We start from the raw sequence: 26,408 nt of genomic DNA, 5'->3' as shown, positions 1-26,408 counted from the left end.
GCTTGTGATGGACCAGCGCGCGTCACAGGCAAACAGCAAAGCACAAGCTGTGAGCGGGCCTGTTCCGGAAAAATTCCTCCAGTTGCTCCCTCGCACAATGGGCAGTGTTCTGCACACAAGGTTGCTATTCTATTTTTTTATCCAAGAGCCACGGCGAAGCCCTTGTACAACAGGCGGCCGCAGACGATATTCACAATGAAAATGTTCTTCTTGGCACAGTCGCTTGTTTGTGTGAGCCTTTTGGGTTTGTGTGAGCAGTTTCAATAATGTACAATGACTCATAAAAAGGTGTCGTGGCCTGATTTAGCACAGATGATTGATCCGAAAGCGTGTATCCCTGAAGCGTGATGTAGAATTATGCAATTACGCTGATGTTTGATTACCTTAGATGTTTTTAAAAGAAGAGAAGCTGCAGCACATAAATCAGATGGACAGATGTAGCCTACTCTTATCTAATATCTTCAGCTCTAAACAGAGATTTGCCTTTATCGTTACAAGAATCTTTCTTTTGATTCTTTACTTATTTTTGCTTCTACAACAGTAAATAACTTGACATGTATCTGTTAAACTTGGACACTAACATTGTCTGCTTGTGCACACACACACACACACACACACACACACACACACACACACACACACACACACACACACACAAACTTGAGTCCTAGCAGGACATCAAGCAGGCCGGCGGGGATTGCAGAGGAGGGTCACATAACTGCACACCCCACACTGAGGACTGTGTTGGCATGACTTATGCTGCATGTGTGTGTGTGTGTGTGTGTGTGTGTGTAGGGGGGGTATGGCATGCCACATTTAAACACGTCTCCAGAGCATCAATGCAGCTTTCTTGTCTTCAGCTCCTCTCCAAGCTGTCTACGGAGGGATTCCCTTGAGGTTATTACCGACTCGGGGCGATGCCATCACTTGGCTGGTGGCCTGAAGGCTTTCGCACGCAGTGACTCATGCTACATGTAACAATGAGAGAGTAGGGGGAAAATGTACCACTTGGATAGACAAGTCGCCTTTTGTTACTTTTATATGTAAACTAGTTGGACCTCCAAGTGGATGCATGCTTGTGCACCTCGCCTACAGACATTCCTCTGCAGGAAAAATAGTAGATCTGCATACGGCTGGAAAGATCGATAATCGTGCCCTGAAGGATATTTTGAAATTCTGAAATCTATACGCGTCCAAACATTGGCTTCAAATCCTTGAGTTTAATTATGTGATTTAGGTTAACACATGAACATTTCCAAGATCAAAATCAGTATCAAACTAATGTTAATGTGCAACCTACATAACCATATTCATCTCACGAGTTCTATATTCCTCCCACTCACCATATGTTGATGTTGCACAGACATACTCAAAGTGATATTGAGTCATCCCTCCCTCAACGCTCAACGTTCGCTCTTGTGTCGTCTGTGTCACTTGCATGGAAAAGTTCAGCTCGTGTCAACGTGTTTTGATTTGACCTCAACTGGAAGCGTACGATCAAGGCCCTGGATTCAAGGCCTTGAGACACATGGGACAGCTCATGGCGACGGTGGACCAGAAGAAAGGAATTCTGAGTGGGCCAAAAGATCAGCTAGAGAAATGCCTGAACGCATATTCAAAGCTGCCCACGACGCATGTAAACCAGAGCGCAGACAGACTCCCTCTTTTCCCCTCGTCTCACATCTCTCTTTATCTCCCCTTTCTGTATCTACCCATAGATTCTGACATCCAGGAGTCAGAGCGAGATCTCAAGGAAGAGGAGATTAAGAAGGAGAAGAAGAAGAAGTCAGGACTGAGAGGGAGCAGGATCCTGGTGCCGAGGCTGGTATGAGGCAAGTGTTTTTTGTGCGAGTGTTGAGCGTGTAAGTGTGCACACGTATGCTGAGTGCTCTGTGCCAGCCGTTTGTCTGCGCCATCAATGAGGACGTTGTTGTTGTTGGAGTTGGTGGTGGTGGTGTCAGTGCTCCTGCCTGGCTTCTCCGCTCTATTCTCTCCTGCTGATGCTGATGCACGGCCTGAAAACACTCGCCCTGCTCTTGGCCTTTTGTTGTCGTGCAGATGTCGGAGTTTGACGCAATGGTGTGAAATAAAAAAAAAAGTCAGGATTGTTTAAGCACACAGGCAGAGTCATTATGGGTCGAAATGTTTCAAAATGGGTCGACCTTTAATCTGAAAATTTTGATTTGTTGAGCTTAAGTGTTCTCCTTTATGTTACATCGCTAAAAGAAAGCATAACAGCATGCGTGTTAGAATAAAATAAAATTCACCAATAAAATCATTTTTTTATGTTCAGAAAACAACAGATTTAAAAAAAAAGTGCAGAATAAAGGCTGAAACAGAACAGAAAGAAGAAGCAAGATCAAACCCTTAAAGCAGTGTGACCATTGATTCACTTTTTAATTTAGTATAAAAGTTGATAAAATCAATAACTATGGGGTCCTTCATCATTATTATACACCTCAGCAGCCATCAGCCGACTGATTTAAACTTACTTTAACTTCTCAAATATCTTTAAACCAGTGACATTTTTGCCGTAGGAACAGCATAACGAGCAGGATGATAAATCTCCAGTCCTCTTTGCAGCCTAGAACCAACAGAATTATTTACATTTTTCATACATGAGACTACATGTTGGTCACGGGTTTTCCGGGGGAGGTTGGGACGTGTTAACCACGATGCTCTAAAACACACAATCCACTCTAAGACCTGCCATCTGCACACACCGGCTGCTGCATCATGAGGAGAAGTCCTCTGCTTTCACGTCTGCAATGTGTTACATCCGCATCCAAGTTACTGTCAACACCATAATATTATAGATTGAATTTCTTAGAAAACCAAGTCAGTATTAAGTACAGCAATGTTAAAATGTTTAATATTAACTAAACAACCAACAAAAAAGGTACATTTACGTTATTTTATTTTATCATTAAAAGTAGTGCAAATTGCTGAGTTGCAATATTTCTTACAACTGTTCCTGCCTCAGACTGCAAAACGGAGAGATGAGTAGTTTTACAAACTCTTTGTTAGAAGTGTGCTTACTGATAATCAAATAACACAATATGCGTAGCCAATGCTAAGTCATGAGCTATAAGTAAAAATGAAATAACAGTTGGAGAGTGATGATGCAGTTTGTATTGAAACAAGTTCTGGGGGGTTCTTTCAGTGTTGTTTGTATGGCTGACTGATATGAGATGTTTTGGTCCGAAACGATTTTAAGGAGAGAAAAAAACTGCAGTACCGATATATCGGCCGATATCTTTCTTAGATCTATCTGTAATATTTAGAGACTGATTGATATGGATATACACACACAAACGCTGTCATCAAACGCTTGTGTTAAAGATTCATAACGAAGACAAGATTTTGTTTACAATTGAAGAAAAGCTTTTATTGGTCTGAACAGCAACAGTGCACGGAAACACACATTTTAACTTAAAAAACTTAACAGATATAAATAAAAAACATATAAAATGAATAATAATCCTTAATTGAATAAACCTAGTTGTTGCAGATACCAATAGTCGAGTGTATTGCCAATATCCACCAACAGTATCGGCCGGCCGATTAATCGGTCAAGTTATTAGGTATAGTTTTATGTGTATGAAACTGAGTTATCATATTTTACAGATGTTAAATCATACATTTGTTATGATCTGCTAGAGATTATCTGAAAATGGATACCAGTATGAACTATTTCTTAGCATTACAAAAAAAAAGTTGATTATGCACTAATGTAAATTTGAAAATATGGCTTAAAGGTAGTTCTTCATATCATGGTGTCTGAATGAGCAGTGATATTTTCTCTCTTTGGTTCCGTTATGTAACGTGCATCTAAATGAAAACAATGAAGTAAAGCCACTTAACTTTCTGTGAAGCAATGTGTGAAGAGATAAACCTGAAACAGCTGCTTCCATCACACACACACACACACACACACACACACACACACACACACACACACACACACACACACACACACACACACACACACACACACACACACACACACACACACACACACACACAGGATTAATGTCATTTCACATAACAACAGATTAAAGTTGAAGCTTAAGTTCAGTAGTTCTTTACTCAATTCAGTGTGAGCATAATGATGCAAACTTACTTTTCTATCTTTGTATGTTCAGATTAGGGTTCTTTAAGTTTTATTTAGTAGGCCTAATCTGAAGTCATCGGAGTACCAAAAGGGACAGAGACAGTCAAAAATAAAGAAAACAAGTTCCTGGTGCACACAAGATTCTCTTCGGTGCTCACCAGAAACTATTCCTTGAGCAGAAGAAGGTATTGCATGCACACAAGATACTTTTTCAGCACTCATGAGAACATTTCGCTTGTGCATATTCTCATGCAGACATTCTCATAAGCATGAGATAGTTTCTGTTGAGCAGAAACATATTTTACATATGTACATATTTTTTCAACCATGTCTCCTCAGGGGCTCTGTAGTCAACTGTATCCTGTCCCTGATTTAAAAACAGCACCATTTTAGCATTCACTCTTTAAGTATTTACTTTGACGTTGAGATGATATGATACATCATTGTGCCTCACTGTGAAATGGCTCATTTTTATCGACACACAGAGTTGAAATCGTCGTGACCTCATGGCCATAAGCGGTAATCATGCTTCTGGTTAATGGCAGTTGAAATAAGGATGATGCCAAAAAATCTCTCTCTCTGTTTGGATTCTAAACTGAGAGCCCAAACACAGCAGACACATTTGTAGTTATTCTAGCTTGTGAAAGATCAAGTTAGAAAACTTTTAAAGCAGACTTAAAGATGCTGTGATACTAAATGTTCCTTTTCCAGTTTCATTTAGCTGATTTTCTACTTCTCCGTACAAACGCAGTGGCATTGTTTACATGTGTTGTCACTGAGTATTGTCACGTACTGGTGTATTTCTTGCACAGTAAACACATAGTGTCAGCACTCCACCAATGACGTGATGCATGGTGACTGGAGTTTGGCGTTGCGTCAGAGCTCAGCCAACAGTGAGGCTCATTCAGTGGACGATCCTACGCACGGAGAGCGTATCATGAGTGACTCTACTGAGGGCCAGCAAACAGGTGCTGACTGACGCTCAGCTTGTGTGACTTACTCCGCCTCTGTGCGAGTGAGGGGACTGTGAGTGATGTCATCGCCTGATGGTTGCTGATGTCACTTCATTTTCTGTTACAGAGAAGAAGGCTGTCCGACTGTCTGGGTGTGAGTGAACGCCCTCTAGTGGAGCTGCTGACCAGCTGTCCTGCAGAGCGCCTGTCTGTTTCCAACCATCAGTGTTTTCAAGGTAAAAACATTTTTACACTAGTCTGCAGAAGAAGTTAGACTTTGTGAAGGTAGAGGATGTTTTGTGGAATATTTGTAATTGCTGGATGTCTACTTTTTACAGGGAACAAATTCAACCTATTCTCTAATATTTTGACCTGACGGTTTTGCTTTTAAGATATCATATATCACTGAAATCATATCTGTTCCTTTGTTCCTTTCCTTTATTAAGATTTATTTTTGGGCTTCTATGCCTTTATGCAGTGGATGGGACAGTTGATAAAGTAGGAAATCAAAGCATAAATGGGGGAATAACAAGCGGCAAAGTGGGCTGCTAACTGCACCTTCTGTACATGAGGCATTAAACCTAATCGCTATAGGCAAAATCCCTAATTTATTTTTAATTGAATTCATAATTAATTTATTTCCTTATAAAACATGAGTACTTCTGAATTACACCATGTGTGGACAAATTAAGGACATTCATGTTCTACAAGAGTGAAAAGGAGTGAAACTTGGCTCAACACAAACAACATCATCACCCTGTGGTTTATTACTTCCTGCATTCACAAATCGGCTCACCCCTATTCCCTGGAGACTTTTTACTCGGGTTGTTGCAGGAAAAAGTCTGCAAAGAATCAGGGTGAATGGATTTAGAAATTTGTGTACATCCGTGCACCCCATCTGGACGATGTCGGGGAAATCTTCAGGATGACATGTGTGTGAACAGGGTTTAGAAATTTAAATATCTGGACTTTATAAAAAGTAAAGTAACTTAAAACGAGATCAGAGCCCTCGACCTGATTTGGGTCCGTGTTAAAGTGTAACCTTCATTGCTGCTGAGGAATTTTCATTGCACCGAGAGCATGAAAACACAATATAAGTGACAAAGACCATAGGGCAGCACATAAAAACAAAATCAAACCCTTGATTCTTTTTTTTCCTTTTAAATGCAATCGAATAAATAAAGCAAAACACCACCCATCAATTCACATTTTATTTTGAATTTCATGTCTTAAAAAAATAGTCAAATGAATACTGTAATACTTTCAAATTTCAGCTCTAGGTAGAAATATCTCTCCTTTCTCTCATGTCAGTATAAAGTACCCTGAATTTCAGTTTATTCATCTTCCATATTACTTTGTTCTTCTGACATCAATATGAAATTTCATTCATCTCACATCTTCTTCTCTTGATAATCTCCTTTGTTTTTCTCTGTTGTCAGGGTAACAGAGAGACAGAGAGAGAGAGAGAGAGAGAGAGAAAGTGCATCACAGTGTTTTTGTAGATAAATATGTCTGACTGCTATGTGTGACTCATGGCTGCAGAGTTATATCAGCATTGTTTCATCCGGGGGATGACATGTTGGCAAATGCAAAAGAAAAGTTTATTTTTTCTTAGAGGCAAAAAAACAAACAAAAAAAAACACTTATTGTCATGCAAACCTCACAGAACGCAATTTATTTTTTCAATGATGTAGTAACAATGGTGGAAAATGACCATTGTTATATATATTTTTTTAAATCGCAAATATTTCTGTGAATTTCTTTTCATTTCCAACCTTCTTGAAAGGACGCTGTTTCCCTAATTTCCAATGCCGTCGAGATTACAAGCGCAGTAAAACAAGCAAAGACAACAAAATGCATTGAGATCAATTAAAAACAGTTACAATTTGACACAAAGTTGGCTAGAAATCACCTAATTCCTAAACTCTGCAATAGAGGGAACTTCTTTGTTTCTCTCTGTAACTCTATAAGTAATGTGCTTCTTTTCAAACCAGAGATTTTAATCAACAAATCTCAGAAACATTTGAGTGTTTTTAGGATTTTTGGAGCTAGATGCAGTACATGAGTCATGCAGCAGTATCATCATCAAGACATTTGAAAGAAAATGTTTCTCCTGATGATGCGTGTGCTGTAGCTGACAGGATGTCATGTGTTTCAGAGGTCTGTGGTCCAGCGTTGAGCAGAGAACATGTGGTGTTTGGAGCTTCTTTTACCACTGCTGTTGTTCGTCAAAGGTAATAAAATGTATCTTCTTCGTTTGATAGTAGACATTTTAGTAAACCTTCCTTTGAACCTACACCATGCAGGATGATTTCTGTAACCGTACTGATCTGATTCTCTCTGAACTTCTCTCAGATGCCAGTTGCCAGTGGAACGTTTGGGTGCCTCGGGACATCTCAGCCATGACAAATTCCTGCGTGGTCATCCCGTGCACCTTCATGTATCCGTCGGGTATCAGGCCGTACCGTGGCACTCACGGTATCTGGTACTTTGGCCAGCCCTACCCTCAACTCTTCCCTCCTGTTGTCTTCAAATCACGAACGGACGTCGTGCACGAGAGCTACAAAGGCCGCACGAAGCTGCTGGGCGACCTGCACCAGAGGAACTGCACTCTGCTCATCAACAACATCGGCACAGAGCACTCAGGGAGGTACTACTTTCGCGCCGACCTCGGTGGAGCCAACATGTACACGTTTCCAGACTTCTCTGAACTCAAAGTTCTTGGTAAGTCAACTATCAGAGTTCAATAAAAAAAAACCTGAAATCAGCAGTAAAATTTAATTATGTTTTATGTATGCATTTAGTCACAGTATCTATTAGTTATATCTTAAAGGTATAATGCGTGACATTTTAAACATTAATATAACAGACATCAAATATCATTGAGGAGTGCCTTTCTAAAACAAATAGTGAAGTTGAACCACCTCTAGGCTTGTTGTTTTCAGATCTTTGCACAAGGACAGCACTTCTTCCAGCTTGTTTATATTTCGCCCAGATGCTCAAACATGTTCAATTCACCTGAACCCCTACCTGTACAACCGTTAGCCCTGCCACCACATCCTTGGAAAGACAGCGGGTCCTGCCCACTCAGGGACACTGTATGTAGAGGCCCAATGGTGTTCTGTTGCAGGAGTACAATTCAAGGAGAATCAACAACTTTCTAAACCGAAGAAAATAATTTATTGGCATAAAATACTTCAAGGTAATAAAATTATCAACTTTGGCTACATAACTGAATGGAGATCAGTCCTTGGAGCGACTTGTTCCTTTGTTTTGGTCTGAGAGAATGGTGCTAAAATCTACTTTGAAAGTTGCATGTTATACCATTAGGTCATATCAAAAATTATATTTTTTTCATATTCCACATATGACCGTACAGATTATTCTGTGTTACGATATTGGACTGTTCAAGAATGCAGCTTATATGGGACGCCTGTGGCGTAGTGGTTGATGCATGTGCCCCATGTACAGAGGCTACAGTCCTCCAGGCCGGTAGCCCGGGTTCGGGTCTGACCTGTGGTTCCTTTCCCGCATGTCATTCCCTACTCTCTCCGTGTCCCTGATTTCTGACTCTATCCACCATCCTTCCTCTCAAATAAAGGCATAAAAATCCCCAAATTAAAACCTTAAAAAATACACCAATTTTTGCTGTAGTTTTCAAGTTAATTCCTGCATCTGTGCAACAAGATAAAATGCTGTTTTCAATATTAAGTTCCTGTTTTTATTATTCATTAAAAAAGTGTTTGTGTTCCTGTCCACCAGATCAACCAAACATTGACGTCCCAGAGGAGATTGTCAGCGACGAGAGTCTGGAGCTGACATGTTACGCTCCTGACAACTGCCCTGACATGACACCTGAGATCCAGTGGATGTACACCGACTACCTGCCGGACCCGGAGTTCAGCTCTGACTACCTGGAGGAGAGCAACACAGCTGTGCTCTCTGGCACCCTCACCTTCACGCCAAGGCCCATGCACAATGGTCAGCTGCTGGGCTGCAGGGTCTACTACCCCAACACTACACTGGTCTACGAGAGGCTCATCACTCTAGACATCAAGTGTAAGTTAAAAGCACCTCCAATAAGGCTAAGGATGTAAATTAAACTTTTGAGCTGTCTATAGTCAATACAATACAATACTTTATTGTCCCCCAGGTGGAAATTTGTTTTCACAGCTTTGCATGGTTGATACACATAGAGAAAAACACATGACAACAGGTAGAAACACACAACACACTTAATAGGAGTGTTGTGTCTGACATGTCATACTTAACAGCAATTATTATCTGGCCCAAAGTTGAAATTATTTGTGTCATGTAGCGTCATCATTTGGGTTGCAAAAAAGCCAAGTGTTCCTAAAATGAAGTTTTAAGAACCTAGAAGCTAATGCTATTTCTTAGTTCACAGCCTGTCTATGAAAACAGAGAATAATCTTATTCCACTTATATAAAATAGCAAACAGCTTTTGTTATTAAAAGGAAATTTCCAGAATCAGCTAAACCCAATCAATAGGCATGCTAGAAGCTACAGTATGGGAGGCTATATTTAGACACAGCTAAAAGCTAGAACGTCAGCATACTATCATGCTGGCGATGACAAATGTGGATTTTCCTTCCTCAATTTGAATTGGCAGAAATACTTAATCTTAACTGACTTTAGTTACAGACTGTAGCTTAGCTGTGTACACGTTATGTTCCTTGATGGTTATTGACCCATATTTCAGATCTTTCTGTTTTGCACAGTTGCGTCCATAAACCGCTAAACCGTGCTGGTGGTCAGGGTTATACACAATGTGGTTATTGCACTGCCACCACTGTGATGATTCCCTCCTACCACTCAGTTAATGCAGTGTTTTCATGGCCACTTGCCTGAGCCTTTGCAAAGGTGATGCCTGATAAAATACCATCTATTGTCTGCATATCTTGTCGAAGTTAAACCAAAAATAATGTTTCCTAGCAATGCAAGTTGAGTCAAATCACCCAGTGTAGTGGATATAATGCAAATGCTATGTTTATAATCACCACTTTTCTTAGGGCTTATTATAATACAAATACACACTTCTTAGAGTAAACCAAAGTAGAGCTAAGACTATCTTCAATTCTGCAGGTATTCGGTCATGAATCTGTGTATTTCCCCAAAAATATTTCCAATATTTCTGATAATTGTTCTACATAAAAATCATGGGAATCAGAGGGTTGCCAGTTCAAGTCCCGGCACGGACCAAGTCCGGAAATTGGTCTGGTAGCTGGAGAGGTGCCAGTCCACTTCCTGAGCACTGCTGAGGTGCCCTTGAGCAAGGCACCTAACCCCCCCCACCAGCTCAGGCGTGCCCCCTGTGGGCAGCCCCCTCACTCTGAGACCTCTCCATTAGTGCATGTCCATAGGATCCTGTTTGTGCATGTGTGTATATTTCGGCCTATGTTTGTGTAGCATGTTTACTAGACAGAATGTAAAAACGAATTTCCCCTCGCGGGATCAATAAAGTATAAAATTATTATTATTATTACATGCGTTTGACTTAATTAAGTTGCTAAATTTCATTTAAAGCCATTGATTAGTTGTTGAAATAATTTGAAACATTTAGTAACTTTTTTCAATTAAATATCACTGTCCTGCTTTTCTTGCAGTATGCAGTATGAAGTGTTCAGCGAGTCCTTGAACCTTTCTCTGTCTTATTCTCCCTCCTAGATGCTCCACGCTCTGTTTGGGTAAACGTGTCCTCAGAGGTGATGGAGGGCAGCTCTGTGATGCTGCACTGTGAGGTGGACAGTAACCCTCCTCCCAGGATCTCCTGGATGTTTGGAGATCAGGAGCTTCTGTGGGACACGGCATCCAACATCTCTCTCTCCCTGGACGATCTGACGCCTGCACAGGAAGGAATATACACCTGCATTGGAGACAATGGCTACGGCATCATGAACACTTCACTGTACCTTTCTGTCAAGTGTAAGTCTCTGAGTCTGTAGCTGAAACCCCAGTTATATACATTTAGTATGTGTAGAGATATGGGAAGAAACCGGTTACATTTATCATGATTTTAAGATGATGAGATGAAATTGGAGGGTAAACTTAAACTTTTCCATCAGGAAGAAGGATGGAATTAATTTACTGAAAATGTTTTTTATCAGAAAGGCTCATAATGTAGTTCTTTAAATGTCACAGTAATGGTGATAGACAGCTGATGTTGTGACCCTGATTCATACTGTAATTACTACATTTTCAGTGGGGAAAAGCCTGAATCATCCATAGAAACTTCTAGTCACCTTTGTACATTAGCTTCTACTGATACAAATGGTAAAAATGGACTTGAGTGTGCAAATCACTTTTCTAGTCTTCTGCCTACTCAAAGTGTTTTTTTTTACACTGCATGTCATATTCACCCTTTCACACCACAAAGTTTCCATCAGTATGAATCGTGATTAATTGCTTAATTTCAATAGTTAATCGCGATTAATCACATTTTAGTAGCATTTATTTTAATTTAACGACTTCTCTTAAATGCACTTTATGCGATCTGTTTTTAAACAAAAAAGCAGATTGACAACATTTGCACCCAGCTGGTGAACCTAGTGGAGCTTTTAGCAGGGTCAGAGCAAAATATTTCCCTCAACAGATGGCAGGGAGGAAAAAAATTAAAGCCTAATGTCAGCTTGCCAAATGTACTCTTAATAAATGATTATTCTGCTCCATAACTTCTGGTTATGACAATTCACAACTGACATGTTTTCGCTATATTCAGAACTTGGTACTCCTGCCCCCAAGCTACCAAAAATAATAATAATAATTTCAGTAATTTCAGGTCCTAGCTGTGTAAATGGCAGATATATTCAGTCTGGAAAAACACCTCTTAAATACTTTTCATTTTGTTGCAGACCCTCCACGCGAGCCTCAGGTAAATGACTCCATCACTGTACAAGAGGGAACCTCACTGGCCCTGCACTGTAGCACCCAGGGCAACCCAGCCCCCACCCTCACCTGGCTGAAAGATGGAGAGCTGGTTGGCACCATTACTGCTGACGAGCTGTCAGTTTTGGAGCTTGTGGAAATCACACCCCAGGGAGATGGACAGTACCGTTGCCTGGCAGAGAACGAGCATGGAAGAGCAAGCAGCTCCATGAACATCACTGTAGAGTGTGAGTGCTTACTGTCCTACATTACCAAACAGTAGAGTAAGGAGTAAGAGTTACATTTTACAGCTTTGAAGTGTAACATTTAGCTGATATGAATGATGGATGATATGAATGATGAATGATCGAGTAATTGATTACTAGTAAATTCTTCATTTTTTAAAAGTAAACAATATGTCGGATCCCGCAACGCCCCGCAACTCGGCAGCTGCTTTAAGATGGTCCGCTCTGGGGGCACCAGTACCCTAGCAGCTGGTGCGTGCACCCCATGTATAGAGGCCTTAGACCTCAAGAGCAGGTGGCCCGGGTTCTAATCCGACCTGTGGCTCCTTTCCTGCAAGTCATTCCCCACTCTCTCTCCTCAGTTTCTGACTCTATCCACTTTCCTATCTCTGAAATAAAGGCATGAAAAGCAAAGAATAACATTTACATCTATCTAAGAACATCTTTAAAAAAAAAAGATGGTCCTATTTGTTTTCTATGATGTGCTGGTCAATAGTTAGTTATAATCTTTTCTGCTCTCATTGCTGTTGTCTTCTGTGAGGTTGGCTTGAACTCCGGCTAGAAAAATGCCAATAGTTCGAGGACGCCTGCTCCTCCCACAAAACTTAATAAGAGCAGTCATTTATTTTTGTTAATATTCTCCTTTCTGGTATCATCACAATGATGGGTGCTAACAGGGCTAGCAAGTGATGTGTTGTCTGTCTCCGCTGGTTTCTTTGTGCGCATGAGGTTAAGCGTCAGATTTAGTGCATCTATGATATGCATGTTTTACACCACATATCTTGCACTGCACGTTATAGTTGTCTTTTTTGTTAAAGTACTTCCAGACATCACTTTTCCTGTTAACAGCTGATGTGGTGCATGTAACGCAAACTGATTTTTTATGTAACATAAAAAAATGTATGCATGCATTCATCCCTTAGATGAATAACAAGCACAGGATTTTAAAAGTATCCAGCTTACATTGAATACATGTACATTTTTACCTATTTTCGATAAAGTACTTGTCCTGACAAGAAAAAGAACGTTTTATAGTCATATTCTGTGCTGTTGTTGTTTTCTTAACTCTGTGGCCTCCTTCAATAGATGCCCCGGTCCTTCTGGAGGAGTCAAAGTGCACAGTCGTCAGGGAGGGTGTCCAGTGTGTCTGTATGGCCACAGGAAACCCTGAACCGACCATTGAGTTCTACCTGCCCGACCTGAACATCACAATCAATGAAACAGATGGCCGGTACAACTTCTATACACATACAGATGGACACACATCCACTGGTATGATCAAGCTACGAGAGAAGGGTGAGCGGATGGACAACGGCGGTCCTGCCGTCAACGTCCACTGCAGCATCTTTAACATGTACGGAAGAGAGAGTGTTCTTCTGGAGCTACAGCAGGAGAGTGAGTAGAGGGAGTGATCAAAAGTTTTGCTTCTTATTGTGATGTTTGATAGAATCATCTAAGAATTTGCTACCTCTGTCTCTTCTAATATTTATTGTAGTTTTCTTGTGTGTTATAGGGGCTTTCCAAACATGACAGTATTTTAAATATTATTCCAATAAAGCAAAAGTCAGTGATATAAGTAGCTTTTTACTTTTACCAATAATTCCTGTTAAAAGAACAAAACCAACAATTTGGTTGCCAGTCTCTGGTCTGGCTTTCAATGGGTTCCGCTTTTATATCATCTTTCTGTGTAACTGTAAAACATTAAATCTAACTCAAGTGCATCTCCAATGTGGTGTTCTGCAAGGCTCAGTTCTGGTTTCCCTCCTGTTTTCAATATATTGTGGTCCGCTAGGTGATATTATTCTGTATCAAAGACAACAACCATCTGAAAACCTCCCAATTCAACCAAAAGACTAAATTGGCCCCATCATCCTCTCTAAATGCCTGTTATTAGAGCATGGATGATTTATACATTTCCACCATTAAACTTAACTAAACATGAACTTTCTCCCAACACCGCAGAGTCCCTCTACCGCTTATTCAATCAAATCAGACCCTCTGCAGAATATCTTGGATTAATATACATACACTGAGTTTAAGTTTGATAGAGAAGTCAACTTTATATACAATACATTGATGTACAACCATGTACTGTATGCATTCCTGCTCCCCAACAAATGCCCAATTCTTCATGTTTGAGTCACTTTTGCCAAAAATGACAGTTCCCAGAATGCCCAGCTGTTTATGGAGGCTATTTGGTTTTAAGATATTTAACTCTCTAATTTAAGATACATTTCAAAACGTTCATCTTTACTTGAAATGGATAGATGTTGAGAAAGACCATTGATATGGTAGAGGAGTCAACCTAATTCACTTATTAATGGGAAATAGACAAACAGGACTTACACACCAAACTAAAAAGTAAAACTGTTTACCAGGCAGAAATAATACAAATTACTGTTTTGTTTGGTGATATTACAATGTCATAACGAAAGAGAGAAATTGTCAAGCAACTATTCTGCGATCAAACCACAAAGATGTTATAGATCTCAAGCATTGCAGAAATACCAGAAATACCAGAAAAGTACAAGCTTTGAATGCAGAGGATGCTAAAGAAGACGCATGTAGCTGCTTTCACAAACATGAACATCAATTAAATGGCCCTGAGGCGAAGTAAGGGTTCAGTATCTCACCCATGAAAACCTTGACAAGCTGACTGCAGAAGCCTTGAATTGAAACACCCATATATGATTAGGGGACATCCACTCTACTTCTGAGTACCAGTTGTCCAAATGCACTCTCTAGAATCCTTATCTGCTATTTAAAAATTGTGATTGATTTATTTTCCAGAAAAGTACATGATGGCAGTTATTGTTGGCACAATTGGAGGAGTGGCAGTCATAGCCTTCATCATTGCAGCAGTGAGATATGTTGGCCACAACAACAAGAAGTGAGTATAAATGACATACTAATTGAGAGGCCGTGATTTTTCCTCACTAAGAAAGTTCTGATATCCAAGGAAACACTTAAGCCTTGTCATCCATTCTAAAACACTTTGATGCACATCGTTAATGAGTGAGTGTGGGATTGATGTGGACGTGAGAATTATTTCTCCAGAGCAATTTCAGTTTATTTGCCAGTACAAGTCCCTGTTGAAATCCTTGGAGACCCACATTGACTTCTTTGTGGAGTGGGTTAGCAAGCTGGACTAACCTTATATTTTGCAGGCACAATTCCCTGCTCTGACACTGCTTCTGTATCCTGTATCCTTGACCTGCTACGCTAAATACAACCCAGGTAGCTCTCTTAACCAAGGTGCTTTATTTTAGCCTTGAGGCATATTTGGACCCGAAATTTACAAGCTTTCTCTGACAATTCACCCCTGAAGTGGGTGTGAGCTAAGCAACTAAACCCATAAAATAACCACGTCACTCACAGCCATAGTTGGCCTCCAGCATAACCTTACAGAGCTTGTTGTTTTAAAATGGATGCCCAGGCTTGGCGTGTCACCCTGCGTTAGTGGCAGTCTCGACCGAGTCTGACTATGTGACTCCGTCCCCCAGAGAGAATGGCAACCCTAGGCAGGACGTGGTCCTGGAGAACCCAGCTTTGTACTACAGCGCAGTCAAGAAGGACAAACAAAATCTGAGGAAGAAAGTGGTGAGACATGCTGATGATAATTCTGATTATGATGGAGACAGGGTTGGATAGCCCTTCTCTGATTCTTGGGGTTGTAGTTTTATGTAATGCAACAAGTTGTGTTATCAGACCCCGTTTTGACCTCTGAAAATAAAGTACAAGAAACCTCTCCCACTAGCATTCCAGTAGCTCCATTCATGACCTTTCCAAACACTGTTTTCTCTTGCTTTCATCGCTTCTCTGCGTTTTCTGTCTGTTTTTCTCTCCCCTAACTCTTGCACAGCTTAAGACAGAGCTGTTGGGTTCAAAGTTTAACTCCATTCTAGAGGAGACTACGGTAAGGTTCAAAATCAAACCCCCATAAAAAACACAAGCTCAATGATGGATGCATCTCCTCGCATATCAGCTTCTGTGTTGCGAACACTGCTGTTTGTTTCTGAACCTGCCTTCTGCATGGCTGCCTCATTGCTAACACAAACAGCCAGACTAACCAGAAACATCTCAATCTCCTTGTCAGTCTTCCACCAGTAACCACTAACATCTTTTCTTTATGGTGTCTGTCGCACTCCGGCACCTGGTCAGTGATTTGTGTCACTGATTGGTCCTTCTATCTGCAGGGAGAAGACGGGGATTATCAACCTGTGGGCTCTTTGGCAGGACTGGAGAGGCAAGAGCTGAATTATGCTGCTTTGGAGTTTATTGGGGCCAGGCCCAGGGAGGGGGCCTCAGGGAGGGGGGATGACGGCAGCAACTATACGGAAATCAAAGCCAAATGAATCGCGATCCTTCCCTGATCCCTCGGCTATGCGAGACGCAGTGGCAGCCCCAACACATCCTCTGCCCCATAAACTGTTTAATAACCCACCATCCACTGTATTTCCCCTGCATATGATGACTCCTCATTTCTCATTTCTTTAGATTTGTCACATATATTTTACCATGCCAGCAACCCCCCTCATGCTGCCCCCCTCCATGGGACACCCTATCACATGCCATCATTTGGAAAAAAAAACAACTTTTTTTGGTCTGTGAATGACCCACTGGACAATATAAAAAGAAATGTTTAGCCTCAGTTGTCGTTCATGAGCTCTTAAACATCCAGTGTTACCCAGCAGCCATGTTTTTGTTGCTTTCTCCATGTTTTTAATTGTGATGGTTGATGTAATTGTCAAATAGCTGATGTCTAAGTTCTCATATCAGTTTCAGTATTTGCTCTACATCTGTCTGTTCTAACTGTCACTGTGTCTGCTGCCAGTCGATGCATCAGGGCAAGGAGTAACTGTGCTTTTGTTGTGTTATATTTATGTTTGTCTATCCACTGAGAGAAAACCTCTCTCTTTTTTGGTTAATTCCATCCGGGAAAGTTAACCGACTGAGGCAAACGATGGCGACCATCTCAGCATCTTGTTCCCACATAATTATGTTTAATGTGTGCTGTGACTCAGTAGCCTCTCATAAAAAATGAGAAAAAAAGTCAACATCACTTTTTATAATTGAAGAGGTTTTGTAAATTTCTCTGGCACACTGCCCAGTTCTCAAGAAAACATTACAGCTTCTTTCCAGCCTTTTCCACTGAGCTGCAGAATGTGTTGAGATTTTGGGGGGAATTATTCTGCACTTTGGCCGAATGCAAAATGTCTGTCTTGTTTTCTCTTCCTAAAAGTGTGGGGTCTTGCGGACATAAGGAACAACAGATTTGCAAGGGAGTGGCCAAAGTGTTATCTCTTTTAGACAATGTGTATGTGTATGTGTGTTCAAATCGTGCTGAAAGATTCATAGGACACTGACCACTGGGGTCTTTGGGAAGCTCGAGCACCACTTCACTTGAGAAGTTGAAGCTTTTTTTGCCCCTTACAGGATTGCATCAGATGTTTGAATGACAAAAGGTGATGCTGACTAGCTAGGTGGTTGTGCTACTCAAAGACATGATGATGAACCTGAGATGTATTATCAAATACACTAATCTTCTAACTTTATAATAATGTTATCAATAATATATATTAAAAAGATGTATATTGATAGGGAAAGGGTTGTACAGTAAATACGCTAAAAGTCTGTTTTGATAGAAGGCATCAATGTAAGTAGTAAATTATGGATAAAAGCCAGCGTGAGAAATAAAAAGCCTTGTCCACTATCGTTCATATTTTTGACTGAACACTGTCTTTATGAGCTAAGTCAGTAGTACCAACCTTATGTACTACAGTCAAAGGAGAAACGAGCCAACATTGTGTATAATTAACAGAATTTTCTATGAGAAAACTTACACAGGCCTACAAAAGGTAAAGGTGAAGGATTAGTACAACAAAAGCCTAGAACCATGATTTCTGAGTGTTACAATACAGTTTTCGCTGCATGTAAACAAAGCCAGAGTCAGCTGTTCTGGCTCACATTTGCCTCGTGTTGAGACAGAGTTTTGTCGACTAAATGATGGATATACTGGATATTATTCCTGAATAAGCGTTCCAAGTGGGGTTTGTTTTTTATTCCATTTTTATTTAAGTAGAAAAATCAAATCTATCTTACCTAATATTTTGTGTTGTAAAGCAAACTGTAAGCCCTTTACTTTGTGGTGTTCATAATTATTATGTAGATTTTTTTTTTTTTCATATATGATTGACACAATAATTCCGATCAGGGTTTTGCAATCTCTCTGCAAATAAGCACCATAACTTAATGAAATTAGGAATTCTGCAATGATGTTTGCTTGCTCTTTTATTTTACACAAGTCTGTCATGCTTCAAGCAAATTCCTCTGTCTTCGGTTCAATGCAAACATAAATAAAATCAAAACAACATGTCATGGAAAAGGTTGATTATTGATAGAAAACAAATTGTGAACTGTGTGTTTATCATGCTTTCTTTTTTGTTGGTATTGCTTAAATTGTCAGGCATTTCGGTTTCCCTTTAAGTTAACAAAAACAAGAAAAAACACATGGTCATATGCAAACATCAATCCTGAAATACAAGGCTTTGTTTTTCTTTTAAATACCAAAACCCTAACAACCACAAACATACACATGCTTGCACGCATGCACACACACACAATAGACCTTTTACTTTTATGCATGTGTTGATGGTACCAAAAGATTCAACCCTCATTGCTTTGACCACAAATAATCTTTACAAAAAACATTAACTGCTACATCAATTAGCATTGACTTGATATATCTTTGCTGCCTCAAGGAGCTGCTTACTTATGTGCATGACCGGAGGCGGCCTGTAATATTGAATTTCTTTCAAACGCATTTTAATTCCATCATAGGTAGCAAAGCGATGCTGGTTGTGATTAATCAGATGCTTCCTGATTGAGACCACCAGCAGCTTGAAAAGTGTCATATTAATAAGCTCAGGCAGTGATGCTGTTTGAGGTCCAGTTACTGCACTGGATTCATAGGGATACTGCAGGAAGGACATAGCAGAGGATTTTTACAATAAGAGTTCTGTAAAGAGACATGCCATGAAAAGGGACATAATGTTTAAGTTCTAATTGGCTTATTTTCCATAAAGGTAAAACTCTTCTTCAGCATATCTGCTATTTCAAGCAGATTAGCTGGTTATGAAATTATGAAATTAATGCTGATGCCTAATATACCATCACAAATGAGTCTGATAATGTAGCAGGAGGACACTTTTAGTCAGAAAACACCAGTTATAGTTTTTGTCAACAGGCTGCACCAAAATGGACACATACTGAACTTTCCTCAATGGAACACTTGTTAGAGACTGCAACGGCATAACCGAGACTACCACCTAATGAATCTCTTTTTGTTTGTTACTTGAAATGTTTTTTTCAGTGACAGAACATCTCATCTTACTATCATGTCTCAACTACCACTGTGATTTTATGAGTCACATATTATGCAAAATACTCTTTACTATGTTTTCAGAACACTAATATGTCCCAAGTTTACAAACCCTATTTATGAGAAAAGGCCATCTTCTCCATCTATTGCCTGCTCCACTTTTCAAAAAATGTGTGCTCAAACAGGACGTCTGGAGGTTTTCCCTTCATGACATCACAAAGGGCAGTAACCCCTCCCCCATGTGGGTGACACTCCCACAGCTAGGTGTTTGTTCTGCCTTCTAAGTCTGTCTTCTCAATGTAAGCATGGTGCAAGAAACACTGAGCCACATTCCCTTCCAGAGGGGTGTGGATTGGCGATTGTAGAGTGTGTTGGGGCCCTCAAATCATCATGTCTGCCAGTGTCCCAACACTTACTTCTCTTCTTCTTTTTTCCAGTTTTTTTTTCTCTGCTTTTAGATGGATCATTCCTCTTCATTGACCTCTGTTGACATTAATTTACAAACTTTGGTTTTCACAGCATTAGTGAGTGCTGTCATTGCAAAATTTGCACATATTGGACCACTGCTGTGGTTTAAACATTTTTTTCCACCCTCAGGGTCCTCCTACTGGTCTGGGGCCCCAAGCAGTTGCCTGCCTTGCCTGTTGACATGCAGCGCCTCTGAGGAGAGCGTTGGCTTCAGTGTGGTGGAGGTGTTGCCCTACAGCAGTCTGTTTTGGTTTTATGCTGGTGCTCAAGGGCGACTAGATCAAAAAGTTGCACATTCGTCCTTTAAAAAGGTCCAATGTACATAATTAATTGTTCAGAATCAAAAGTTGTAGGAAACAAGCTTTAGATGTTATGGGTGACATATTTAACATCCAGTATTAACCACAAAGTGAATCTCTTTTCTTAATGCAGCTTTTTAAAAAAAATAGTTTCTATTTATTCACTGATACAAACCACTAACAGAAGGAAGCGGAAAAAGAAGGAAGGAAGAGAGAGTCAGTTGACAGAGTGTAAGACACGGAGAGAAGAAAAAGGAACAGAGAGGTAAAACAGATCTTTTCGAGAGATTCATTTTTTGGCGCACATTATCATTAATGTTCCAATACTGGTGTAACGCCATCGTTTAAACCATTATGGTCAACTTTATTCATGCTAAACTTTCAAGGACAGATGTCAATATGTGTTCTCACTGTAGCTTTGGGAGCTGTATTAGAACCAGTTTCATCAGCTGACCCTTTTCTCTGCTTTCTTTTCTTTCTTTGTTTTTTGTAAAATGTCTTATTAAATCTGAAAACAAGATTCTGTCCAGCGGAATGAGAGAGTGACTGTCCACGACATCAAATCAGGATGTTTGTTCTCATCTGTTCAACTCTGCTCCTCTTCATCAGAGACAGCAGTGCGCAGACAGGTAAACTTTTCTGTTGTTTTCATGTTATTCTACAATCGCATCTACTAAAAAGTTGGGACATTGTGGACAATGAAAAATAAAAACAAAAGGGGTTGATTTTCCCAACATTGAAACCCCATATTTAATTGAAAACAGCACAGAGACAACATATCAAAACTCGAAAATAAGACATTGCATTATCTTGCAAAATAATGTGCCTATTTTTAATTGAATGACAGCAACATCAGACATTGGCAACAAAAGACTAGAAACATTTTGAAATGATTGAAGAGAAGCTGAGTATCTGAAGTATTAGACTTTAATATATACAGTACATGTATACTCATCAAAATTCATCTTTACACAGAATTTAGTGGTGACATATGGTTGAATAGTATACAATATGTGTTCTTTGCTGCTGACAACAACAGTTATAAAACAATCAATTGTAAGGCGTCTTCATTTTTATTGTATATACGGCTACTGCACACACTTGAAGGTAAAGCAGTAGTGAAAGGATTTAAGCAATTTTGGATTAACCAAACATGCAACATCCTGTTTTAACATCTGGAGATAACAGGAACATGACCAGAAAGGCACAAAAATGTATTTCACGATTTCTAATTAAAAAGGTGGTGGTGGGTCCTGAGGCTAGACCAGATAAGAACCAGTGTCATAATTGATGTATAGAATATCATAGTGCCATATTTTGAAGATCCTGTTGTTTGTGTCTCACTGTTTGCATTTACAGGGGCTTCACTGGAAAGAAGAAATTTCTGTCAAGGTGACTTCTGCATCAGTCTGATTGATGGAGAAATAACAGCAGAGGCTGGACTCTGTGTTGTGATACCGTGCTCTTTCACCACTAGGCCTGTGTTTAAACCCCGAAGTTTAATTTGGTTCAAATGTGAAAACAAATGCTCTGCTTCAAATATGATATTCAACAGCGATAGCTCTAAGGTTCAGTCTGCGTTCAGAGGTAGAGTGTCACTGTTGCAGCCTGATGTGTCTAAGAGGGACTGCAGCATCATCATCAACGACCTCACTGCGTCAGACTCTGGATCGTATCAGCTCAGAGTTATGGGTTGGCAATTTCTTACAGGGTCTGAAGATGGATATACATTTAGCTCAACAGCAACTGTCTCTGTTAAAGGTATGAAAAACGACAGCAACCCTTTAATGTCAAAATGTTATTTTGACATGCATACATGGATTCTGAGATTATCTTAAACATAACATTTTGTTAGCATCCTCCTAAAAAAAGGAATAAGTTACTGTGAAATCAAGGATATAAATGTGACGATTTCCATTGTGTACAATACTGTAATTGAGCTCTTACTACGGTATAGTGTTGAACAAATGACCCTTTTAGTTTAGCCCAGTGTAAATGTGTTTGACCTACAGACTGCTCATCTGGTTCTGATGGACCTGTCTCCCTTTAGAGCTGATCCAGAAGCCCACAGTGATGGTTCCTCCTTTGACAGAGGGTTGGCAGAGCACGCTGACCTGCACTGCTCCTGGTCTCTGCTCTGGATCTGCTCCTGAGTTCACCTGGATGTGGCGAGGAGGAGGAGGAGAGAAGGACTCCCACATCACAGGAAACATCATTGATTTTGCGATTGAGAGTTTGAACGCTGTATCACAAAGACACAGCTCAACTATAACTTTAAACCCTTCATTCACCCAGCACCACAACTCTGAGATCACCTGTAAGGTTAACTTTGTGAACAACATCACTACAGAGGAGACAGTGACTCTGAAACTGAACTGTGAGTATAGAGCTTAGTGTGAGCATGTGAACATGGGCATTAACTCCTTGAATGACTTATGCGGTTTTCCCACTTAGACAAAACTCCTGAAAACTTCCCGAAATGTTCAGGGTGAGCTTCATTTGTGAATTCAAATGGTCAAATTTTGGTGGTGGGGAAGCTGACAATTATAACACTGGACCATTGGGTGACTTGTGCGTAGTGAAGCTGCTTCATACTCTTTTCGGCTTACAATAATTGTCTTTACCAATCATTCGTTGAAACTGTAAATACATCCAATAACATGAAGTATTGGTATTGCCTCCCGAGGCCCCCCCATACAACTAGTAAAGTCTCTTGCGGTTAGGTGGGTGCACATGTCAACAAGTAAGTTAGAAAGATTCCGGTAGCAGGCTGCCCTGAAATTCATTAGAAATGTTCCATAGTGCATATGTGAAAAAGGCTCTACAGACCGGTTAGTTAAAAACAACACCGTACTCTGTTCTGCGTTTAATAAAATGGTCACTAAAGTTAGAAGAAAATCATTATTTCGTAGATCTCTTGTAAAAAAAGTCAATAAAAAATTCTGAATGTGTGTCCACAGTGTATCCAAAGATCCTAAACAGCTCTAAATGTGAGGTTCAGTCAGACGTACTGACCTGTGTGTGTGCCAGTGAGGGGTTACCTTTACCCACCATCAAATGGCCGCTGTTGGAAAACCACACCCAGTACTCTGTCACTACCACTGTGACAGGCACCACAGTAACCAGCACCCTTAACCTAATGTTAAAGGACCAAAGCAACACTGTGGTTGAGTGTGTCAGCAGCAGTGAGGTTGGAGACGTGAAAAAGAGCCTCACCATGATAACGTCAGAAAGGCGAGAGGGTGAGTAAACGCTTTAAAGTAGGACCTATGAAGACAACAATGTGTTTAGAATAATAGTTCTGTTTAAAACTTTTAGGCTTTAAAGTTCTAGGCAAAGTTATTTAATTATAATTTTGGTTAAAGTACATTTTTAGTTTTGCATGTCGGTACAACATGAAGTTGAGATATTTGTTTAAATGAATAACTGAATCAAAAACCAATCAGGGTTAGCTTAACAAACTAGATAAACTGATCGGCTGTCATTGTTGATGTCCTCCAGCATAACTAGCTGAGCAGAAAGTCGCACATTCTTTAAGCAGTTAAAGATCTTTGTGTCATCTTTTACCAGATCAACACTGCCTGATTCCCTGGGTTGTTGTCGCTGCTGTATCTCTCAGTGTGAATGTCGTCCTAATAATCAGCCTGACGTTCCTTTGGTATGTTGCTACACCATCATTTTATGCTCTGAAAGCTTTATTCATGCACTGGAAACTTTTAGACATTTCACCACATGTCACGTTTTCTTCTTTCCAAAGGAACAAAAGAAAAGCAGTGAAACCAAACCAGGAGGACACAACGTACATGTCACTGAAGAAAAGAGACCAATCAGCAGAGTATGACGTTATCGGCCAGCCTCTGAACTAACAAGACTCAGCTCGTCAGTGGGAGAAAGTATTTATGAAGTCTTAATGATCTGTTACATTATACATTCAACGATGTATTTTTTGGTGTTTTTAAAAAAGTGTATTTTTTTCCTATTTTCATTTTTGTAGTTCATTTTCTAAAATCTTATTTAAACAGTTTAAGTTAACTGTGTCAGCTTTGTTGTTCAATAACCTGTTCACGTTCACTCGCCATCCAACTGGCTTATTCCCAGTGAACTCCAAGTCCACTATTGAAGCTGTGATTCTTTGTGCTTTGTAGTTTTTATGTTTTTTTTAATCACTACACATCTGTAACTACATTTTTCCAGTCAAATGAATGGTCTTTTACAAAAGGTTCATGAGATCTCATTGTTGTTACCAGTTAAATGTTTAAAACTGTTTTTGTTTGTAATTAATTGAATAAATAATTTGAATCTTTTTCAGTTTCTTCATTAACTGATTATGAATTGTCATTTCATCGACAGACTTATATAAATATTTGGCCCATAAGATATTGAACATTTCCTCATTATAACACAAAATCAAAATAGCAAATTTGGTTCCATTCTGTTAAAAAGTTAAATATAGTTCAACAAAGGGCAAATTAATTTTTATTAAGTTATGCCCATAAGACTTCATCAATGATATCTGCCATTGCAGATTTTTGCAATGGCAGAAGAAGATAACTATGAACAATTTAACTATTTGATTAGGCACTCAACCACTGGGTATATTTAACAAAGCAACTTTGGAATAACCCAACATGCAACATCCTGTTTTAACATGATGAGAAGTGTGGAGTTTCCATTGTTACATCAAACTTCAATCGTGCAGTTTTGCAGTTTTGCAGAAACATGTTCTTCCCTTTCACTTCTTATTTCCTATAAGATAAGTCAACAAGACAGCTTTTAATAGGGAGCGCAGTGCATCTTTGAAGATTGCATTATGTCCACATCATAGAGTCTATGGTCCTGCCTCGTATATTTTTTAAATCAAGTTACAATAAAAGGTGAAACAGCGCCTCCCCGGATTTCATTCTGACTGCATGTCTTGTGTGCGGTGAAAGAGGGTATTGCACTCTTGTAGAGGGAAAATCATTCCCACTTAAAGCAAGCAGGTGGTAGCAGTTGTAAAAAATCTATTTACTTTATGCAGTTGTTGTGGATGTCCCGGAAAACTTCGGGTGGGAAGGAAAAAACTCTTTCATTATGTTATAACTTCTTTAATTTGTGGTTCAGTCAGACGTCCTGACCTGTGTGTGCATCAGTGAGGGGTTTCCTTTACCCACCATTGAACGGTCGCTGCTGGAGAACCACACCCAGTACTCTGTCACGACTAGAAAGTCAAAGCACTCAGTCAACAGTCAATAATTTGGGTTAAAGTACATTTTTAGTTTTGCATGTTGGTACAACAACAATTGAGATATTTGTTTAAATTTATAACTGAATCAAAAACCAATCAGGGTTAGCTTAACATAACAAGCCAATTTCAGCAACTCTGTCCAATAATCAGCCTGATGTTCCTTTGGTATGTTGCTACACCATCATTTTATGTTCTGAAAGCTCTATTCATGCACTGGAAACTTTTAGACATTTCACCACATGTCACGTTTTCTTCTTTCCAAAGGAACAAAAGAAAAGCAGTGAAACCAAACCAGGAGGACACAACGTCACTGAATACTTTCCTGATGGGTCCAGCACCTTCTGCTGGAGGAATAGTAGTTATAGTGCAAATGTTGACCTCCCTTATGTTATTCAAAAACACGTTTGGTAATTAAATATACCCATAAGAGAGAGACTAATGCACGCTTTTATTACCAGCAGGCTGGACTATTGTAACGCTCTCCTTTTTGGTCTTCCTAAAAACACAACAAATCGGCTACAGCTACTACAAAACTCTGCCGCATGAGTACTGACAAAGACCAGAAGGAGAGCACACATCACACCTGTTTTACAATCTTTACACTGGCTGCCTGTTAGTTTTCGTGTTGATTTTAAAATTCTTTTATTAGTTTATAAAGCATTACATGGCCAGACTACCTCTCAGATATCATTTTAGTTTATGAACCAGTACGGCCCCTCAGATCCTTCAGTTCCTCTCTCTTAGTTGTTCCACAGAGCAGGACAAAAACCTTTGGCGATGCTGCTTTCAGCTGTTACGCTCCGAGACTGTGGAACAACCTTCCTGAGGGTCTGAGAGG

At 39.9% G+C, this 26,408-nt stretch overlaps 2 protein-coding genes across 10 annotated transcripts in view; both read left to right on the top strand.

Annotated features, from left to right (window-relative positions):
- The window catches only part of mag (myelin associated glycoprotein), a 28,826-nt gene extending 10,258 nt beyond the window's left edge, over positions 1 to 18,568 (top strand). For 2 of the 7 annotated variants that reach the window (XM_020652533.2, XM_020652532.2), the window contains exons 2-13: positions 1,719 to 1,832; positions 5,195 to 5,303; positions 7,226 to 7,301; positions 7,423 to 7,791; positions 8,830 to 9,126; positions 10,754 to 11,011; positions 11,938 to 12,198; positions 13,282 to 13,590; positions 14,986 to 15,085; positions 15,699 to 15,795; positions 16,058 to 16,111; positions 16,392 to 18,568. In XM_020652533.2, the coding sequence (XP_020508189.1) occupies positions 7,256 to 7,301; positions 7,423 to 7,791; positions 8,830 to 9,126; positions 10,754 to 11,011; positions 11,938 to 12,198; positions 13,282 to 13,590; positions 14,986 to 15,085; positions 15,699 to 15,795; positions 16,058 to 16,111; positions 16,392 to 16,550 (1,950 nt within the window). In that variant the 5' untranslated portion in view covers positions 1,719 to 1,832; positions 5,195 to 5,303; positions 7,226 to 7,255 and the 3' untranslated portion in view covers positions 16,551 to 18,568. The remainder of the gene's footprint in view (positions 1 to 1,718; positions 1,833 to 5,194; positions 5,304 to 7,225; positions 7,302 to 7,422; positions 7,792 to 8,829; positions 9,127 to 10,753; positions 11,012 to 11,937; positions 12,199 to 13,281; positions 13,591 to 14,985; positions 15,086 to 15,698; positions 15,796 to 16,057; positions 16,112 to 16,391) is intronic. The other 5 variants (XM_020652535.2, XM_020652536.2, XM_020652537.2 and 2 more) reach the window with 5 other exon arrangements.
- A 385-nt stretch (positions 18,569 to 18,953) lies between these two features.
- On the top strand, positions 18,954 to 24,646 carry LOC109997885 (sialic acid-binding Ig-like lectin 10). Of its 3 annotated transcripts, none has more exons than XM_065957796.1 (6): positions 18,954 to 20,608; positions 20,863 to 20,972; positions 21,703 to 22,104; positions 22,394 to 22,720; positions 23,304 to 23,585; positions 23,914 to 24,646. In XM_065957796.1, exons 2-6 carry the CDS (start codon positions 20,912 to 20,914, stop codon positions 24,207 to 24,209), a joined length of 1,368 nt encoding a protein of 455 aa, XP_065813868.1. In that variant the 5' UTR covers positions 18,954 to 20,608; positions 20,863 to 20,911; the 3' UTR covers positions 24,210 to 24,646. The 3 variants fall into 3 exon arrangements, with proteins under 3 accessions (XP_065813868.1, XP_065813870.1, XP_065813867.1); XM_065957798.1 differs by lacking the exon at positions 18,954 to 20,608 and having other exon boundaries at positions 20,615 to 20,972; positions 23,914 to 24,001; positions 24,101 to 24,646; XM_065957795.1 differs by lacking the exon at positions 18,954 to 20,608 and having other exon boundaries at positions 20,615 to 20,972.
- The last annotated feature ends 1,762 nt before the right edge of the window (positions 24,647 to 26,408 follow it).

Source organism: Labrus bergylta, chromosome 8 (genome assembly GCF_963930695.1).
Source record: "Labrus bergylta chromosome 8, fLabBer1.1, whole genome shotgun sequence".
NCBI classification, from domain to species: Eukaryota; Metazoa; Chordata; class Actinopteri; order Labriformes; family Labridae; genus Labrus; species Labrus bergylta.
Note: the sequence above shows the minus strand (reverse complement) of the source record. Positions and strands in the feature narration are given on the sequence as shown.

Coding starts and splice junctions, on each gene's coding strand:
- LOC109997885 (XM_065957796.1), top strand. CDS start 20,912: ATGTTTGTTCTCATCTGTTCAACTCTGCTCCTCTTCATCAGAGACAGC. Junction 22,721..23,303: donor AGTGACTCTGAAACTGAACT/GTGAGTATAGAG, acceptor GTGTGTCCACAG/TGTATCCAAAGATCCTAAAC. Junction 23,586..23,913: donor AACGTCAGAAAGGCGAGAGG/GTGAGTAAACGC, acceptor ATCTTTTACCAG/ATCAACACTGCCTGATTCCC.